Source organism: Camelus ferus, chromosome 10 (genome assembly GCF_009834535.1).
Source record: "Camelus ferus isolate YT-003-E chromosome 10, BCGSAC_Cfer_1.0, whole genome shotgun sequence".
NCBI classification, from domain to species: Eukaryota; Metazoa; Chordata; class Mammalia; order Artiodactyla; family Camelidae; genus Camelus; species Camelus ferus.
The window spans coordinates 3728437-3746416 of NC_045705.1; the positions used below are offsets into that span (position 1 = coordinate 3728437).

Here is a 17980-nt window from a genome sequence, read left to right on the forward strand (position 1 = left end):
ATCGACAGAAAACTGGGTAAAGAAGTTGTGGTGTGTGTGTATATATAATAGAATATTACTCAGCCATAAAAAAGGATAAAATAATGTTATCTGCAGCAACATGGATAGACCTAGAGATTATCATAGTAAGTGAAGTAAGTTAGACAGAGAAAGACAAACATCATGGGATATCACTTATATGCGGAATCTGAAAAAAATGATATAAATAAACTTATTTAAAAAACAGAAAAAAAATTCACAGACATAGGAAACAAACTTATGGTTACCAAAGGGGAAAGGGCAGGGGAGGGATAAATTAGAAGTTTGGGATTAACAGATACACATTATCATATGTAAAATAGATAAACAAGAAGGACCTACTATATATAGCTCAGGGAACTATATTCAATATCTTGCAATAACCTGTGAGGAAAAGAATCTGAAAAAGAATATATATATATACACACATACATATAAAACTGAATCACTTTGCTATATACCTGAAACTAACACAGTATTGGAAACCAACTATGCTTTAATAAAAAAGTAAAATTTAAAAAACTTCAAAAAAATAATCTGTCTAGTATTTCCAACATGTGGGTCATCTCTGTGTCTCAATCTGCTGATTGCTTTGTCCCTTGACAGTGAGTTTTTCCTTATTTTTCATTTTTAAAAATTTTATTATTTTGTGTGTGTGTGTGTGTGTGTGTGTGTGTGTGTGTGTGTGTGTGCAGTTAGTTTAGCCAGGAATTGAGCTGGGCTTTACTGTTGCCACGGTTACCTTCAGTACATCAATGATTTCAAAATCCTCTAGTGTTATTTTGTGCTTCTGCGGGGGTCATGGAGATTTTTTTCCTCAATTTTCCTGCTCTTCTTTCAGCTTTTGGCCTTCCTGTGTGCCTGCACAATACAACAAGATTCTCTCTATGTCCTTGCCTTTCTCCAACTGATTTCTATTGCTTGTTACTTGGTACTTGCTGCCTCATGGTGGGGAAGTAGGGGTGCTTTTCTGTCGTCCTGGTCCAGGCTCTGTCTTAGGCATGTCCTCTATGCCTTCTTAGTCATCCTGCTCCTTCTTCCCATGACAGTCAACTTTGTCTTGTATCTTTGGCAGGTTTTGTGCAACACAATCAGCAAAGTTTGCTGCCTCTGTCCCAGCACCTAAAGGCCTTTATTCTGTAGTAGAGAAGGTTTTGCATGGGGCTTCATACCTTTCCTACAGCCATGGCTGCTGCCCTCTCCCAGGCCTGCACCCAGAGGAAGGACTCTTTGGCCTCTAGTTCTGCCCCCTCTTTTTATTCACGAACACACAGGGTAGGTTCATAAAGAAGCATCTGTGAGTGGCATGAACTCTTTATCCTTTAGCAATTTGCTAAAAATCCAAGCATAATTCCTAATATCAGCCTGAATGGAACCTGGCATTTCTTTCTCCCATATCTTGCCACAGGTGAGCCAATGGTCAAGTCATGTCTCTCTTTGGAAGTTCCTGTCTTTCCTTTGGATGTCAGGCTACTTGGCTGTGCTGTGACTTCAGCTCTCAAATGGATTCAGGAAAATCTATACTTTTGTTGTTTATCTGCTTTTTCTTATTCTTAGGGTGGGATTGATACATTTTAGCTTTCTTCATTTTAGGCAGACATAGAATATACACACAGTAAATATACATCTATTTATATATATGCATTATATATGAATACACTATATGACATATATTATATGCCATATTATATATATATATATATATATATATATATATATATATATATATTCAATGGTTCTCAACCACAGGTGATTTTTTTGCCACCTGGGGGACATTTGGCAATGTCTGGAGACACTTGTAATTACTGGGAGGTACTATGGCATCTAGTGAGTAGAGCTCAGAGATGCTACTAAACATCTTACAAGGCACAGGACAGCCCCCCAACAACAAAGAATTATGTGGCCCAAAATGCCTGTGGTGTCAAGATTGAGAGACCTTGATAAACACATATATACATAAAATACTTTTATTATTGTTCATGTCTGAATATTTTGTAATTTCCATTATGGTTAATTTTCCAAAAAATTGGTTTATGTAGAAATGTGTTTCTTAATAGTTATCTTTTTGTTACTCATGTTAGTTATATTGCATTGTGGTTAGAGGACAAGCATGACTACAACCCTTTGAAATGTGTTAAGGATTGTTTTGTGGTATAATATATGGTCCATACATTGGTTTATATGGTTTAATAACTGTTCTATGTGTGCCTACAAAGAATATGTTCCCTTGATCAAGTTTGTTAATTGTGTTTGATTCTTATACATCTATTTGGGTTTTTTTTTTTGGTCCATTTGTTCTATCAATTACTGACAATGTAAAAAAATCTCTTACTATGCCTAGAAAATACTTATATACTTTGAGGCTATGTTTTAAAATGCATATAAAATGAAAATGTTTTACATATTTCTCCTGAATTAAAACTTTGATCATCATGAAGTGATCTTTTTAATCTCTAGTAATGTTTTCTGCTTGATAGTAAATTTTGTCTGATAATAATCAAACCAGTTTTCCTCTGGTTAGGATTTGCTTGGTACATATCTTCCATCTTTTTTTACTTTTCTATATCCTTATGTTTGAAATATATTGTTTATAAACAGAATATAGGTTTATTATAAAGTTTCATCTAACAACTTCTGTTTTTTAAATGTAGAATTTAATCTATTTACTTTTATTGTAAATACATTTGTATGTACCGTCTCATAGTGTTTCTATTTGTCCTTTTGTCCTATCACTTCTATGTTTCTATTTATGTTCTTTGTTGTGTTATTTTGCATTAATTTGATTTTTCCTTTTGCATGTCACTTTCTTTCTCTGGGAATTTGGAATCTGAATACTCTATTTTTAACCCTTTAGTTGTGACCCTAGTAATTATAATTACTACAGACATCCTTCATTTATCAATATCTAAAGTTAATGTATAACTTTATCCAATTTGTTAACAATACAGGAATCCTAGTACACTTTATCTTCATTTATGTTCTCCCAATTTATGTATTATTTTGGAAGGTATTTAAATTATAATTTTTCACTTTGAAACATATACTACTTTTTAAAAATTACCTTTATTGTTTTATACAATGTATGCTCAAAATTACCCTATCAGACTGTCCATCTGAAATTACTTTTGGTTTATTGAAGTACATTCTTTAGAATTCCCTTTAGTAAGAGACTGCTGTTGACAAAATCTCTTATTAAAGAGTTACATCCTACACAGACATATACACAGAGACAGAGAGGTGAAAAAAGTTTGCATGTCTTATCTCATCTGCTTAATACTGAAGTTTAAGATATGCAAGCTTTTTTCCACCTCTCTGTCTGTCTCTCTGCGTTTCTCTCTGTCTGTGTAGGACGTGGCTTTTTGGGAGGCCCAACTTTAGGGTGGGAGGACCTTCTCCAAGATCACTCATCTTAAGTAGGCCCTGAATTTTGTCTTCTGTTCCCACTTTTCTGTGAAGCCACAAAAAGCAAAGCTCAGTTTCACTCTGTGGTTAAATGTCCTCAAGACAAAAGCTAGCAGAAACACTCTGCTTATCATTCTAGGCTCTTACGTATATTTAGTTCCTGGTCTTAAGTTCTTTATATTCTTACCAGCTCATTGCTGTATTTAAGATTTTAAAAGTACTTAATCCAGGATTTATGGTTATCTTTGATGGATGATTAGTACAGATACCTAGGCTGCTACAATGCTGAAATGGAAGTGTATTCATACGTTCCCCAAAGACAGTTAAGCCTGCCAACGAAAATGGCATCATCATAAACGACATGAGTACAGTATACTTGCAATAGCATGTATATTAAAATAAATGTTTAATTGTTACAAACTTGATTCAAGTAGGTGAGAATTTGGATACACTTTGGATTTTTATTTTCAATTTTAAAATTAAATTTTAAATTCAAATTGTCTAAGTACAAAATGTAACGTTTCTCTAGAAGGTGTTCTTCCATACTCACAGTACAACCTTTCATTGAGACGATTAAGGGACTGCAGGATCTTCTGTTCTTCAGCAGATAGTGCACAGATGTCAAATCGCTGGATCTGACTGAAAGCCAGGTTTGGTTTCTGTAGTTGCCTGCTGTTCAGGACAGTTAGAATTTCATCCTCAGGCACTGAAGCTTCCACTAGGTTTTCAGCCATCAAAAATTCAGAAGTACTGCCTGAAACTACAGAAACCTTACATTAACTATTCTCTGATCCCTTTTTGTCTTCGGGATCAGCCCTTACACAAACTTAATTGACATATGTTTATGTATTCATTTCACAAACAGAAACCCAGTAATCTTCTGTCACTGTAAATTTTATTTATCAATATCTTCTATACTTAGCATTTTTCCATCTCTAATTTAAAAAAAATATTCAAAATGATGACAGTCATATAATAAAAATTGCTAGAGTGTTACCTGAACTGAAGAAAAAAATACATTGTTCAGATTACTTTATGTGTTGTTTTTGTTATTCATTGACAGTACAAAGAGAAGATTGTCCTTACAATAGCCACGAAGATGAGCTATAAATAAAAGAGTAAGAGAAAAGGAAACTATGGAAATTGTAGTTGAGCAAAGGTTGGGGCATTCCCTTAAAAGCATCAGCTACTAGACAGACAAAGGTACAATATTAAGGGAGAGAAATTATTTCTATAAAGCTGTTATTATTTAATACTAATACCTACAAGGCACACACTGCTATACCGCAATAAGAAAAACTTCACATAAATTTAAAAAGTTGTACGTTTTACCCATAAAAAATGTCAATTTATTCTTACCAGCAACCTTATTTTGACCCAGAATATTATGATGTCTTTTCCACAAGGGAACAGAGTCTTCTTTAGTAGTTCTAAGAGTCACAGAGGGATGGCTTTCTTCATATGTCGGACATCTTTGGGAGCAATATAACGTCGCATCTTGCTGGGCAACCGTTTGAGTGCCATTTGAATGATTTGTTTTTGCTGAAGTTTGGCACTCAGAAGAACAATGTGGTAGAGATGGCGTCACAGTGACTAAGTCAGAACAGACGTGTGACAGTGGAAGACTACTTTCTTGATTCCACTGATTCAACTTGTGTTCTGTTGAAAGCACATGTTTTGAATTAAAACAGTTGTATGTACTAATGGTTTGAGAATTTTCAGGCCTTACTGATTGATACTGAGATACGTGTGTATTTTTACAACTCTTAACATTTAATGGAGATTTAGGAGGAGGATGAGGCACAATTAATTTATCCTGAGCTTGTAAAAATGTGTTGGCTTTCCTCGCAGACTGTGGTCGAACAACAGTGCCTTTTCTGTTCGTATATGTAAAGCCTGATTGGACTTTAGCAGATCTTGTTCTTCTAATTACTTTGGCTCCGCCTCTTTGTGGATTCGCTTTCTGACTTTTAACGTCACCACTATGTACAGGGGATTTACTCTCCTCTTTCTTTGAGGCTGGCCAGGCTTGCTTAGCAATTTTATAATCTGAAGGTATAAAACAGTTCAAAGGCACATGGTCTATTCGAGATCTTCCTAAAGCAGTGACATTTTCAGAGAGAACATCATCCTTGGGCATTTCTCTATCAGCAGAATTTACAGCGCAAGCAGGAACACTCGCCATGTTGCTAGCAGTACCGCTTTTAGTTTGAATGTGGAATGGTTGAGACCACTGTTGCAATATTCCTACTCTATTCTGCAAAGAATGTTTATCTTCAGCATTTTTCCCCATATCTCCAGTTTCATCGAACCACCTCAGTTTTTTCATAGTCTTTGGTATTTCTACACTTTTCCCTCTTTCTTTTGTTAATTCAATACTATCTCTGATACCTGCTGCTTTTTGATTTCCTAACTTGAAGCCTTGGTTTGTAATTAGTGCCTTAAAATAATCATGTTCGTATTTAGATTCTTTCTTTAAAATACTTTTGAGAAACCTCACGCCATTTCTCTCATGAATATTATATTTCATTTTCTTGTGCTGACCGACTGAGTCACAATCAGAAATTACATGAGACGGTGATGTTGATGTTTCAGCTATTTTCTGTTTTGCATCTTTCGAATCAGAGTTGTGAGGTATGCAGGTGGCTTGAAAATCATCTGAAAATAAAGGCAACTCTTCCTTATTACAATGAACATATTTTACCTTTTCATCTTTAATGTCTTTCAATTCTCCTAACTTATCAGAACACTGCACCGGGTCGACTTCTTTTATATGTGTACTGTTCTTTGGTAAAGGCCTGGCTGATTGTGTGCTAGATGGCAAAACTAAAGGTGTTGCCACAGGTACAAATGAAGTGGGAGCTGAAGTAGTTCTAGTTTCTTGAGTTAATTCAGAATATTTCTCTTCATCTGAAATTGCAGCCATTTCCTGGGTTAGAGAATCTGGAGTGGTCCAGGATTTGCTGAATTTAAATGCTGGGCTCTCAGTAACCAGTGGTCTCTCCCTTTTGAATGCTCCAGAAGAGGAGTCAGTTATCCTCACAGTACTAGTTTCAGGGGTCTTTTTGCTTTTTTTATCTTGTGCAAATGCGGGTGGACTATGTACAAAGGCTACTGAATTATTAGCAGTATTTGTGGTTCTTTCCACAGTTCTACTCAGAAGAGATGGATTTTGTCCTTTGCTATTTAAACATTCACATGAAGGTAGAGCATTAGGTTCACTTAAAATATCTGAGAAAGGCGTGACAGTCTGAGTATGTGGATCATCTACATTTATAAGCCAATTATTTATATGTTGAGTTTTACAGAATGACAGTTTATCTTCATCAAAGCAGCTTAGATTAGCTGATTGCAGATTTGCTAATTTGAGAGAAACAGAATTCTGCTGCTGGATTGATGTGGAAGTCTCCTCATTAAGAGTTAAATATATTTCTTCATGTTCCCCAGCCTCAAGACTGTCTATACTTGAGAGGGTTTCAGAATTTGTTATCTGATTAACTTCATCACAAAATTTCTGAAAGAAAAAAAAAAAAAAAAGAACATTGTTCAATAGCTGAGAAATTTTTAAGTGCCAAAATCAATGATTCTACACATAAGTGTTGCTGAGCCCAACTCTACTTGGCATATAAAATAGAATAATATGACTATAAACAGTCTAGGTACGTAAATAATCTCTATCCTTGGAGCAACCCTCAGAGTGAAAAATAGGGAGCCAACAGAGACTCAGCAATAAAGTTTGTTTGCCTTAATTTCTTCACCTTAAATTAACTATCCAATTATTCTAGCCACAGTTATAGCTTAGAAAACAATTTTGCTATTGCTATTCCATTCAAAGGATGGAGTTTTTCTGAAACTTTCATAACAGCATGTAAACTTCTGAAAAATAGTTATTTATATATGTATTTTTTCCTGAAATTTTCACTGGACTTTGAATGAAGCTCCTAAAAGCTCGATGACTCTAATATGCATTTTCTATTGGTAAGGCTACATCTTTTTATAAAAGTTAATCTTGTGGTCTACATAATAGAGTTCTCAACTCTGGCTGCATGTTAGAATCAAATAAGGAGCTTTGTAAAAATATCTATATCTGGTTCCTGCTGACTGAGTATTTAGATGGAATCCATGCACTAGTGGTATTATTATTATTTTTAAATTCCCCAGGTAATTCTAATGTGGATTTAGGATTGAGAACTACTGATTTTAATGACTCATTTCTGGAGAGTTAGCACAGTGATGATTTCCATGAATTCCATACACATTCTCATCACTATTTCAATGAAATTTCATGGAAATTATCAATCTTAAATAAGATTTCATGATTACTTCAAAGTATAGTCAATGTTTAAAAGTATTTCTAATTTCTCACACATATAACAAATGAGAATGCATTAATCAGTATCACATATGTAGAAATAAATTCAAAGACTTTGAATTGCAAATCTAGTCAAAAAGTTACAGACTCAAAGAAGGAAATTTAGTGTCCCTTAAAATTTTAGAGAAATTTTAGAAAATTTAAATATTCTAGTATTAAACAAAATTTTATTTTTCTAGCCCAGAAAATAAACAGAAACCAAGGAAATCAGTTACATGATAAAATTATTTTAGTTTGTATATTACTTATTGATATACTATTATTGTGAAATAAGTTTAGAAAATGATTCAGAGTTTGATGTTGCTAGCATTTAGCCCTGCTTGTCATATCCTTCAGCACTGTGGTGTCTTTTTAAAGAGAAGGTCGCTCAACCTGATTAGGCTCCTTCAATGCCTGTTGTTGGAACTGAGTTATTTTAATTGGTAATGATAAGGAAACTAGGCCTGGCGGGCTTTGTTTGAGATTGCACCTAATGAGATATAGAAATCTGGGTTAGAAGGTCCTTCTGGATATAACTGCGGTATCCATGGCTCTAAGATTTCCCTTTGCAGAAGCCTGTGGTGGCCTCATTTCCCAAAGCACATCAAAGGAAGTTCAGGCAACTTTCGATTTCACTAAACTATACTTTTTTCCCTCAGAATTTTTCTTACCATTAAAAAATAAAACATTATGATCAGCTTTAAGATTTGCTTGTAAGTTACTGATAGAAACTGTCCTAGACTTATGCTTTGTGTTTTAGCTTTTTAAATCACCTTTATTGATATACTTATCTACAATAAAATGCACTCACTTTAAAAGTGTAGTTCAATAGGTTTTGACAAATTTATTCACCCATAACCATCATACTAAACTCTCCATCTGTTGAAAGTGCCCTCATGCCTCTTTGTAGTCAATACCTACCTACGACTAACAACCACTAATCTGTTTTCTGTCACCGTAGATCTGAATTTTCATCTGTTATCATTTTTATTCTGCCTGAAAAACTTCCGGGAGCATTTCTTACAGTGCAAATACTGGCGTAGTACCGTGGTGTTCAGTTGTTGTTTGAAAATGCCTATTTTGCCTTCACTTTAGAAGGACATTTTCACTGAGTATAGAATTCTAGGTTGGTAGATTTTTCCTTTCTCAGAGCTTTAAAAGTATTATTTCTCTGTCTTCTGGCTTGAAGTTAGTGTGGTGCACCTTATCTTTGTTCCACCTGCATTATATATATGTGTGTGTATGTATATATATTTTTTTCCTCTAGCTTAATTTAATTTTGATGTGCTTTTGTGAGGTGTGTGTGCACAGGCACATGGGTGCACACTTATCCTTCTTGGAGTTGAGCTTCCTGGGTTTGTGGACTTATAGTTCCATCACATTTGAAATACCTTCAGCTACTGCTTCTTTAAATATTCTCCCTCCCTTTGTGAGATTTTAATTAATTGCTAGATTTAGATACTGTCTCACAGGTCACTAACACTCTGCTATCTGTATTTTTTCCATCTTTTTTTCTCCCAATGCTTCAGTTTAGACGATTTCTGTCCACCGATCTTTTTGTCTGTAAAGTCCATCCAGTGTAATTTTAATCTCAGATAATGCATTTTTCATTGAGAAGTTCTATTTTGTTCTCATAAAAATGTCATTTTTCATTATGTTCATTTTTCTTTAATTCTTTGAAAAGATTTGTAAGTTATTTTGCATTCTTTTCTGATATTTTCTGATATCTGTCATTTATGTGCCTGATTATACTGACTAATTTTTCTCCTGGTTATGGGCCATACGGCTTTTTTCCCACATGTCTAGTAAGTCTGATTAATTGAGTGTTGGACATTGTGGGCACCACGTCATATGTTTAGACTGCAGTCTTCTTTAAGAGAGCGTCATGGGCTTTTTGGACAGCTAGTTGGGTTACCTGTGGATTCTTTTAGGCTTGTCCAGAGACTATGTCCAGGTAAAGGCCTATGTGATCACAGGGCTTACTTCATTTGTTTTCCTTTTTTTCAAGATCATATCTTATACTGCCTGTTCTCTAATGTCTAAAAACAATTGTTTCATGTATTTTATTCAGAATTATTCTTGTTTCTGACAGGAAAGGACTTCATCATAGCCAGAAGTATCCTGCTTCACTTCTCCAGCCTTGCCACAATTGGTTAGATACCGGATAAATTAGGCCATGGTTATGAATTTAATCTTGATACCAGCTACTAAGAATCTCATAAATGTGTGTAGTTACTCATAAAAAAAGAATGTGCATGAACATTTCAGGAAATTTAGTAGGAAATCCATACTCATTTGTGGGAAATAAAGTAAATGCCCTAGTGGAGATAGAATAGAAACACCTTTTCTAGCTAATTGTGCCATATTTTCATTAAGAACCTAATGTCCATATTTATTATAATATTAAGGTTGCTTTTTATAACCCAATCTCTAACAGTGATACTTACATTACATCATACTTTCAGATAGCTTTCACTTTTTTCAGAAAATAACATTCATAAAGCATGTTTTTCCAAACATAAGAGATGGGAAAGAAGAGTAAAGGAAGCGGAGAGAAAAATGGAGCAAAAGGCTAAAAAATACCAAAAGCGTACGTCGCTGGTGTCTGTGACGAGCTTGTGCTGATTCGTGCAGCACTGCTCCCTTGGCTAGTGGTGTGCATTTCCTTAGTGGAGAACACTGCAAAATGGGACAGGATTATTTCTAGATATTAAAGTATTAATAACATATTTAGAGTTTCATACTTGCAAACTGCTTAGATGATGATCTTCTAGGAGTTTCTGAGTTTCCTCCAGTTTAAGCTGAAATGCATCTTTGTTAGCAGTCAAGTTTGCCTTGCTGTTTTCCTTCATTTCTTTATCACAATTGATTTTGCATACGAGATGTTTCTGATGCTTGTGATCATTTTTTGACAATGATGAAGGTAAGGTATTATCTATAGTTCTGTGAACCATACATAAAAAATGTTTAGTACATTTAAATAAAGTAAACATACATATGACATATTTATGTAATATGTGATAGTGTGTGTCCAGATAATCACATATAAGGATATTGGAGAAATACATAGACATAACAGAATGGGAATTTAAGGGAGTCATTGGATGTGGGATCACAGTCCAATAAAGCACTCCACCTTCATGCAGGGATGCCCAATTATTCATGGCCTTGACTATGAAATCCTGCTCCTCTGTTGTTCGGGATGGACGTAGAAGGAATTTCTGTAGATGTGCAGAGTCAGTCCTCAGTCCTTCAAGAGCATTCCCATCTGGACAACAGTATGCTGCATTACCCTTAGTTCTGAGTTGACCTCATGACTAGTGGGTATTCCTGTAACTCTAATAGAGTTGATTGAAGAGTAAAGCAGATAGAAAATATAAAAAATGCTTGTCAGAGTAGGCCGGCATTTCCATCTTACTTTACTAGATTTGGGAGCCTGGATCTTTTTCCGTGGAGGAAAGTGTACTCATTTGTTTTCACTTGTATCACAAATATAACCATGGTTTTCATGCCACAGAAGGGGTACCTTTAATGAAGAGTCTATTTTTAGTATGTCAAAGTGCTGCCCCCAAGTTATCAGGGGATGACATCATCTTCTTTTAGAACTTTGCCTCTTCTGGAAACTTACAGCATGTTGTACATTTCAGTATATGTACAAAGTGAAAAGCAAAGAACAAAAGAAGATTTTTTTTGAGGGGTAGGATTGGGATGAAATATATCAAATAACTGACTATTGTTGCATTAAGGCCAGTATTGTGAATCCCAAGGGTATTTATCCCCAATTCATTCAAATTATTCCCAATTTAATGAGGATTAAGATGTTTTGGAAGGTGACACATGGCCACAGGTGACATATATCTATCTCCAATACCCATATATATCTTTATTTGGACAGACTGTAACAGTCAAAGTCAATGATGACTAGTTCCCTGACTATCCTTCTGTGACCACAGGGAGGTCAAGGAGAGTAGAAAGGTGTTTAACAAGGGTCCTGAACGCTGGGAGTGTGTTTCTCCCTCTTCTTTTAGGCTTCCTACTTTTACATATTCCTCCCCCTTCAGTCACCCTTCCCAAGTGAAATATTGCTAAATCTACAAAATATCTAATAAACTAAATTTATTTACCTTTAAAGTTGTCGTCTCTCAACTTTTTCTTCTCTATTTCTTTCTTCTCTACTCCACTTGCTTCTCTTCTCTTCTCTACTTTCTTCCCCCAGTGAGGAGGACTGAAGGAATGGATAGGAATAAAAGGAGATGGGGAGGTAGAAAGAGAGGGAGAGAGAAGCATGGGGGGAAAGGAAGAAGAAACCATAAAGGAAGAAGAAACAGGTGGAACTGGAGAAGCAAAATCTAAATTTGTGGGAGGCAAATATGGAGAGGGTGATGAATCCAAAGGAGAGGAAAAAAGAGGAACAGTCGAAGGAGGTAAGAATGGAGAGGCAGAAGGGGAGGGTGAAGAAGAGGAAAGAATGGATGAAGAGGAAGAAAACCGTACAGAAGATGGACGAGGGGATATGGAAGTAGGAGATGAAGACAAAGAAGAGGATGGAGAACGACAGGGAGGTGGATGGGAGAGAAATGATGTAGGCGGATGGTCTACAAAGGCTTGGGGCAGATTTGACAATGTTTTGGTTTGTGGAACAGATTGCTGGACTGACTGAGAAGGATCTAAGCTAGCAGGATGTTCAGGCAACGGAGTGACATAAGAAAGAGTGGGGGTTGGTTGATGAGGGGGATGATTGGATAAACAAGAAGGCTTCAAAACAGGGAGACCTTCCAAAGGGGCTGGGGAAACAACCAGTCGAGCTGGAAGGGAACGACGAACAAGCGCAGGCATTAGAGTGGTTGCGGTAGAATGCTGTGCTGGAAGGAAACGTTTGGGTCTGAAAGTTTTGTAAAATAACTTGCTGTGTGAGTCAGAATCAGGAATGACTGGCAGATCTTGAGGTGGGTGGGGTAAACGGTCAGGAGGGCCAGAAGGAATTGGGGCTAGCAGACATGGGAAACTGCTAGAAAAGCTGGGAGTGACTGGGGCTGGAGGACGAGGAAGATATTTGACTGGGGAGGACAGTAATGGGGCTGGTAGGAAGGTTCTGGGGAGAGTAGAGGGGACAGATGGATAGATAGGCAGGGTCTGAGGCTGGCGGGTGGGAGGAACAGTGGGATAGCTAGGAAGAATTTGGGAACGCTGGGATAGCAGGGGGGCTCGTAAAGGAGACTGCTGATCAGGTAAGTGGGGATCAGGTGTGGAGACAGCTGGACAAGCAGGAATGGATCTGCATAGGTGGGAAAGCATTTGGACAGGAAGTAGAGAGACAGCCTTATTAAGATGTTCTTTCTGGTTTATTGGGCTGCCTCTAGGCTTTCAATTCGTATTATTTTTTGTTCTGAGGATCCATGCATGATGTTCTTTTGATCAACCAGTGTCCTTTCACATGAGCTGAGAAATGTACATAGCTTATTCAGGTTCCCCTTTTCTCACTCCTTGCTCTTAAGAGTATTTTCGCCTCTCAGAAGTCTGACAGTCATACAGATAATGAGTATCGGCTAGAAAAATCTGGTTTAAAGTACTGTTACAAAGGGCAAATAGGGATTAAACAGATTGCTGTTCAGCTCTGGTCAGATTTCTCAGGGTAGCCTGTGGTTCAGGATCAGCTGTCTTACCACAGATACATGGATATTGGAGATAGATATCTAACAATATCATTTTAAAGTATAAAAACTTGATATGAGAAAAAAATAGTTTCTTTTACCCTACATCTACCAGAATGGTCAAGTATACTATCTTTGTGATAAGGATTTAGTTGAGATGGAAGGCTGACTACTTATATTTTTATTAGTCTTTTATTAATATTCTTATATCTCACTATTTCCTGAAGTATCTTCTATTTTCATATGTACATAGTCTCTGATCTTTCTTGAGGCTTAAGTATTGAATGCCCTCCATTTGTTCATACAATTTTTTTCTAATTTAGACTATCACATTACCAACATTTTAAATTATTTTTATCTACCACTAATATTTTCCACATTAGAACAATTGTCTGTAAGTACCGATATATCTTCCCGTCTTTGGAAGTTCCCTGTTTCTAGACATTACTTTATTCCTTAACACATTTTAGGTTTATATTGTAAAGCAGATGCATTTTTAATGTGACAATAGCTTAACAGTATTTGTAGCTTAATTATATTTTCAATAAACAGTACATATAAATATTTCGATTAACCTAATATCTGATCTTTAATATTTCAAGCTTGCATATTTCTAGTATAGCATTTTGTAGTTTACAAAGCATTTTCACATACATTATTTAATACTGTTAGTTATCTGTGGAGAGGAGTTCAACTTTTTAATAAGTAAACAATAGTGTTCTCTCAATAAACTATACACATTTGTTGTTTTCCAAATCACAAAGTTAATGTGTGTGTACATATAGAGATATCCTGAAGTCATAGTCATAATAGTATATTATAATAATAAACAAAAACTATGTATTCTAATTTAGCATGGAGGCCATTTCTCATAGAACAAACTTTATATAATGGTCCTAGCACAGTTTTGGTATAACACGAACCATTTGTTTGCTACAGGGAGATCAAAGGTGTCTGACACTTAATCTCTTCCAAGACTTTAAGGAACTGTACATTCACAGTGCAAAAGAGCTTTGTTAATTGAAAAACCTGGTAACACAAAGGATAATAACTAACACACAGAAAAAGAAAACTGACAGTAAAGAAAACCTGTACGTAAAAATGCACATTAGTTCTATACTAAATGATTTGGAATTTTTTTATCACTTTAAATTCTCCCAGAACCCTTACCCCGCCTCTAATTGTCATCTTCACTTTTGGGATAAACTGTTCCATAGAGTACTCTAAAATTATCCTGCATTCACTGCCTCAACATCTATTTGTTCCTTAACCTACTGCTATCTGGCTTCTATCTCTATCACTCCAATGTACTGCTTTTGCTAGCGATTAACTAATTGACTTAATTGCAAAAATTGACACTTTCTTGACCACTATCTTTCTCAACTTTAATTCCCTTGGTTTCCTTATCATCAAATGTTCCTGGTTATTTTCCAGCTTCTCTGGTTGTTCCTTCTTAGGGTCTTTCTTGAGCTCCTCCTTCTTTGCTTGGAAATGCTGGAATTTTTGAGAGTTATGTGATCCTCTGTTTTGCCTGCTTATCCATACTCTCTTGTGATCTTATACTGTCTGTGTGATCTTATTTGAACTTGTATGTGAGTGAAGGGTTAATAAAATCATTCTTCTCTGTGGATCAATTCAACTTTGGGTCAACTTTCTAATTCTGTTCACCTGGATTATTAGTTGGACTTGAACTGTGTTTCAGGCACATTTATTATGTAAAAAATGACCCTTCATTGAGAAACCATACCTGTACTGAGAGGTCTGTGAATAAATCATAGAACTCTGATAGGAAGTTATAGCTTTGTGTGTGGTCTTGTAATGGACATGCCTCTTGCATGGAAGCTATTCACGTGGAGCCATTACAGGAAATATTGGTTCCTGCTTGGAAAAGGGGATTTCCAACCCAGGGTGGCTGAATGCGCACCCATTATAATGTCATCACTTTGTGGGAAGAGGACGAATCCTTTGACTGTTTTGTGGCATGCCATGAGGATTCCTCCTGTTGAAGAATGTTGCCTGTTGACAGGCAATGTTTTATGTCTTTGAAGCCAAACATGGTCTCTTGTAGTCATGGGAGTCTGATTGTTTAGCTGGACCCAAGACCGCCACTGGGGGGTACTGAACCATGGCTTTAACTTCATCAATTCACTGGCAACTATCATATCTATATTCATGGCTCATATATCTTGCTAATGAGAAACAGGCTCCAGAATACCCCTTAAGTGTCTCAAATTCACAACTTATCATCATCCTTCCAGTTACTCCCTCTCTTAAACCTCTTTGTCCTCATAGTCTTTATTTTGATAGATGGTTTCAACTATCCGTTAACTGACCAAACTCAATCTCCAGTCACCTTTGATTTCTCCCAATCACCCTCCAGTTCTTAAACAGTTACCAAATCATGTTGATTCTACTTCCTAAATAGGTCTTAAAAAGTCGTTGTTTCCATAACTAAAGTACCATTTTATCTGATTTTCCCACGTCCAGTCTCACCCTACTCTTTCTCATTTTGGCAATATTCCCAAAATATAAATGTTTTATGCTCGCTGCAAATCTTTCAGCAACTGTTTTTAGGACAAACTCCTTAACAAGGCTCTTCATGCTTTAACCCATGGCTTCCTTTCCAAGCAACCTATATGCTCACACCCTCTCACTGTACACACTAGTCAAAATGAACTGCCTATTTTCAGTTCCCTTAATACAACATGTCCTTTACCTTCATTCCTTTTCATATACTACTTATTCCCTCTTTCTAGAGTTCCCTTTCAATGCTTCTTTCTAATAAATATATTTCTCATCGATTAAGTTTTGGGTCAAGTTTATACCCTCTGAGAAGTTTTCATTTATGCCGGAAATGTTTCTCCATTCAAAGTACTTACTGAATACCTCCAACATACATACCACTGAGCTAAGCACTATGGGGAACACTGCCTGTGTAAGATTCAGCCCTTGCTCTCTACAATATTACAATCTGGTTGGGAAACATAAGTACATATAAACACTGAGCAACAACATATAGAATCATGACTTTAAAATTTATGTCTATATGTCTTTGACCTTTCATTTCATCTTAGGTCAAATTGCTTTTATACACTTCTACTTGAATATTTCCTCCCTAAACTCAGAAGGCTCGAATGAAATTTAATAATATCTTGCCAAACTCGTACCCTTTCATTATGCTCTTTTTTATTTTCAAAGTCACCAAATTCCCTCAATTATCATGACACAAAATTTCAGCTCCTTGTGATTTTTTTTGTTCTCATTTTCTTTATTCCACCATACACCAAACTCATAACCTATTCTTTCCATGAAATATCTTTTCCTTCTATCTTTCTTTTCTACTTCACTACCACCCTCTTAACGTAAGTCCTCTTAAACTCATGGCTGGATACCTTTTGATTTTCCTACCCTATTACCTCCATACTTCAATTCTTTTTTTTTTTTTTTTTTAAACTCAAGGGACATTTTATTTGCTATGAAACCTATCACAATACTTTAATTTTTAAAATTAATTTAAAATGGAAGTATAGTTGATTTACAATATTGTGTTAAATTCAGTTGTACAGCACCTGAATTTTGCAGATTATACTCCACTATAGGTTATTACAAGATAATGGGTAGTTTCCTGTGCTATACAGTATGTCTTTGTTGCTTATGCACTTTATACATCGTAGTTCCTATCTGTTAATCCCACACCCCTAATTTGTCCCTCTCCTCTTCCCTCTCATCTTTGGTAACCACAAGTTTATTTCTTATATCTGTGTGTCTTTCTGTTTTGCTTGTGCATTCCTATGTATTATTTTTTAGATTCTACTGTAAGTGATATCATACAGTATTTGTCTTTCTCTGTCTGACTTTTTTCACTAAGAATTATATACTCCAGATTCACTCACATTGCTGCAAATGACCAAATTTCATTCTTTTTTATGGCTGAGTAATATTCCATCATGTATGTACGTATCACACACCATCTTAATCCAATCATCTGTTGATGGGAACTGGTATTGCTTCTCTATCTTGGCAACTGTAAATAACGATGCTATGAACATTGGGGTGCATATGTCTTTTTGAAATAGTGTTTTCATTTCTTTCAGATATATACCCAGAAGTGGAATTGCTAGATCATATGGTAGTTCTATTTTTAATTTTATGAGGAATCTCCATACTGTTTTCCATAATGGCTGCACCAAACTACATTTCCACCAACAGCGTATGAGGGTTCCCTTTTCTCCATACACTCTCTAGCATTTATCATTTGTGGACTTTTTAATGATGGCCATTCTGATCAGTGAGAGGTGATACCTCATTGTAGCTCTGATTTGCAGTTCTCTGATAATTAGTCATGTTGAGTATCTTTTTGTATGCCTGTTGGCCATTTATTTGTACGCCTTCTTTGGAAAAATGTCTATTCAGGTCTTATGCCTGTTTTTTGATTTTTCTTTTTTCTGTTGAGTTGTATAAGCTGTTTATATACTTTGGATATTAACCCCTTATTGGTCATATCATTTGCAAATATTTTCTCCCGTTCAATAGATTGTCTTCTGGTTTTGTTTATGGT

At 35.8% G+C, this 17980-nt stretch overlaps 1 protein-coding gene across 7 annotated transcripts in view; it reads right to left on the reverse strand.

Moving 5' to 3' along the window:
* The window catches only part of CEP126 (centrosomal protein 126), a 62934-nt gene that overhangs the window by 10810 nt on the left and 34144 nt on the right, over positions 1–17980 (reverse strand). For 3 of the 7 annotated variants that reach the window (XM_032488252.1, XM_032488256.1, XM_032488257.1), the window contains exons 5-7: positions 10516–10714; positions 4780–6934; positions 3971–4180 (exon numbers count right to left, since the gene is read on the reverse strand). In XM_032488252.1, coding sequence (XP_032344143.1) covers positions 3971–4180; positions 4780–6934; positions 10516–10714 — 2564 coding nt within the window. Of the gene's footprint in view, positions 1–3970; positions 4181–4779; positions 6935–10515; positions 10715–10907; positions 11006–11895; positions 11949–17980 lie in introns of those variants that run through there. The other 4 variants (XM_032488253.1, XM_032488254.1, XM_014560465.2 and 1 more) reach the window with 3 other exon arrangements.